Source organism: Chionomys nivalis, chromosome 9 (genome assembly GCF_950005125.1).
Source record: "Chionomys nivalis chromosome 9, mChiNiv1.1, whole genome shotgun sequence".
NCBI classification, from domain to species: domain Eukaryota; kingdom Metazoa; phylum Chordata; class Mammalia; order Rodentia; family Cricetidae; genus Chionomys; species Chionomys nivalis.
This window is the reverse complement of record NC_080094.1, coordinates 62628566-62632153: the sequence shown is the minus strand read 5'-3', so window position 1 is coordinate 62632153 and position 3588 is coordinate 62628566. Positions and strand designations below refer to the sequence as shown.

At 32.5% G+C, this 3588-nt stretch overlaps 1 protein-coding gene across 1 annotated transcript; it reads right to left on the bottom strand.

Annotated features, from left to right (window-relative positions):
* Positions 1 to 640: 640 nt before the first annotated feature.
* Positions 641 to 1606, bottom strand: LOC130881593 (olfactory receptor 4F3/4F16/4F29-like). Its single transcript, XM_057781233.1, has one exon. The coding sequence runs from the start codon at positions 1601 to 1603 to the stop codon at positions 641 to 643; it is 963 nt and encodes a 320-aa protein (XP_057637216.1). The 5' UTR covers positions 1604 to 1606.
* Positions 1607 to 3588: the final 1982 nt, after the last annotated feature.

Sequence of the window (3588 nt, the reverse complement as noted above, 5' to 3'; positions counted from 1 at the left end):
TATCTTTCTTCTGATTTTAAATAGAGTGTTTCAAAAATATTCTTCTTTTGCCATGTTGTTGGTTATAGATTAATAAAGTATACCTTTTCTTGTGTTGAGATATCTCCCTTCTAATGCTAGCTTATTGATAACTTTGATCATGAAATCATGAATTGCATTAAAGGTTGTCTTTCTACATTTTCAGAGAGGATCGTGAAGCTTCTGACTTTGATACTATTTATGTGATGAATGAAGTTTATTGATTTTAAGCATGTTAGATCATCCTTGTAAATATGAATGAAGCCAAATGGGTCCTACAAATAATCTTTGGTGTTTCTTGAATTCTGCTTACAAGTATTTGAGGCACTTGCACATGTATCATGTATTATTTTAAAAAATAAATATAAAGGAAAACCAAAAAGTTTCCTTTACCTGAAGACACTAAAGCAACATTCCCCCTTCTATGTCTAAGAGCTTTCTTCAGGGAAATATTATTTCATATATATTTAGATTTGTTATATTTTGCTATCCAAATAAATGATATATTGTCAGTCTACTAAGTATAAGATGAAATAAAAGATATATGAATATGACTAAACATACCAAAAATTAGAAAGAAATATTTTTCTTAGAAATTGGTTAACTGAACATTTACACTCAATTAAGAATGATCAGAGTGCAAGTGTTTAATTATTTGTCTATAACCCACTATCTGTTTAAATACTCTCATCATTGCCTTTTTCATTTCTTGATTCCTGAATGTATAGATCACAGGATTCATAAAGGGAATGACAACTGCATCAAATATGGAGAGAAACTTGTCCAAGTGTGTGAAAGAAGAAGGCCATGTATAGATGAACATCACAGGGCCAAAGAATAAGACCACCACAGTCACATGAGCTGAAAGCGTAGACAGAGCCTTGGAGGAACCACTTGAAGAATGTTTCTGAACAGTAAATATGATGACAATATAGGAAATGATCAGAATGAAGAAGGAACCTACAGACATGAATCCACTATTGACTGAGACCAGTAATTTCAGTTTGTGTGTATCTACACAGGCAAGTTTGATAAACCGGGGAAAGTCACAGTAGAAGCTGTCCAAAACATTTGGTCCACAGAATGGTAAGTTTACTACAAAAGCCAATTGAATGAGAGAATGCATAAAGCCAACCACCCAAGAGGTCACTGAAAACAAGATGCACATCTTTGGGCTCATAATGGTCAGATAATGGAGAGGCTTACATATGGCCACATATCTGTCAAAGGCCATGACTATGAGTAAAATCATTTCCACACCACCAATGAAGTGGATGAAGAAGATTTGAGTGACACATGCTCTAAAAGTGATGACTTTATGCTTTCTCAACAGATCATAAATCATCTTGGGGGAAATAACAGAAGAAACACCCAAGTCAATGAAGGAGAGGTTAGCCAACAGAAAGTACATAGGAGAGTGTAAGTGAGGGTCAGAAGCCACAGCAAACACGATGAGAGAGTTTCCTGTCATGCTTGCTACATAAAACATGGAAGATAACACAAAAAGGAATAATTGAATGTGCCAAGAGTTGGTGAGTCCCAGGAACACAAACTCTGACACCACAGACTGATTCTTTCCTTCCATTAGCTTTGTTGGCAGTGCTACCTGAAGGAGAAAATATGAGAAACTGTAAATTATAATTTAATAAATAGAATAGGAGAACATTCAAGTTATGAAAATCTACTTTACTACAGCATTGAAACTGGCTTTAAAATAAGTAGTGTGAGAGAAGTAAGTACTATACACAATAATCTGAAATTTATAAATTAGTTTGAAATAGGACTTAACACCTGTAACAAATGTTTTGAACAAAAACTCAAAGACAATAAGGTTTGATGGGTTTTAAAAGAGGATATTAGTGCCTGGAGAGATGCCTCATCAGTTAAGAGCACTTGCTATACTTTCGAAAGACCCCAGTTTTATTCTTAGCATCCATATCAAGTAGCTTACAATAGTCTATATTTCTAGCTCCAAAGAATCTAATGATAACTTTTGTTTTCCCTGAGATTTCCACAAACATGAAGCATAAACTTAGTGAAAATGACACATAATATTTAAATGAACCGTATAAAGAGAATATTTTTACAAACTGTTGATGACAATTTAAATTAACACATTCATTAAAGAAAAAAAGTATGGAAAGTTTTCAAAAACCAAAGTACAGACTTATTGCAGCACAACATAGTTGTGGTTGTCTAACAAATTTTATCCTTATATTGGTTTGATCATTAATAATATAATAAAAAGAGACGTGAGTTGGGGTATAAGGGAGAAAAAAGAAGACATGAGAAAAGATGCAAGTGATTAAAAGAGAAGTACCATATAATATAGAAATTCTCACCTTAAGGGTATATATCCAGAAGAAAACATTATGTCAATATGCTTTCCCATTTTATTGTACAATTATTCCTAAAAATTAGTATTACGATGAGCAACCTCTGTTCATTGAACTTTTATAGACACATGGATTACAAACACACAAACATACACAAAAATTGCACATATATACACAAAAGTAACATGCAAGTATCTTTTTTCATAACTCTAGGAAAAGATTTATCATATTATATAGTAGTTTCATTCAGAGAAGAAACAGCATAGCAGACAACATCTAAGCTTTTGATCCACGATCCGTGATTAATAAGATATGTGCTTTCTGCCATCAGAAAAGAGGTTGAACCCCAATACTGGTATTTTCTTTTTGTTAAACAAATTAAAATGGTTACTTCAGTGAAGTTATAGGAATGAAACAAAGATCACAATCATGTCTTAAATAAGTATTGTGAAAGAAAGGTGAGAAGGCCATAAACAGAATCATGTCCCCAGTAGATAAGTAGATGTTTAAATAATGCTTACAATATCAATGCATTTCTTCCTCTTGCTCATAACAGTACAAACTCATGAGATTGCTCAAAAACATTAGTGAATATGAATAAGCAGAGGGCATCACACTACCATGTCTAAATATGTTTCAAAATGCACTACCCATCTCCCATTACCTAACACATTACATTTTTCACATCATTCCAACAACAATATAACACAACATTTCGAATGTGAAAATGGTGCATTACTCTCATAGAACATCATATATATGTTAAGTATGCAATTAAAAAATTGAATTCATTGGTTTATTTCTCAAATAGAAACCCCGATGCAGCTCAATTTATGTATGTCTTCTCATTAGTGCATACCAAAGTTTAGACTCTGAAAACCTAGAAATGAGGGAAAAATACATATTTGGTGAAAATGGAAAATTCTGCATTTATATTCTTTAAAACCACACAAATATATATATATATATATATATAATATAGTTATATAATATTAAAGATTGGGTTAAATTATGAAATTATAAAGAAAATAAGCTATAATCTTTGCTTTAAATCATTCTATCTCTGCCCTAAGTCTGTCTTAAGCACACTTCCTCTGGTTCTCAGGGCTTCCTTACTCTTTCTTTAAAATTACCCTCCCCTCCATGTATCTGATTTCTAAGTCAACTTAACTAATTCTAACACACACTCTCTCTCTCTCTCTTTTACTTTCTCAGTCTCTATCTTTCCTCTGCC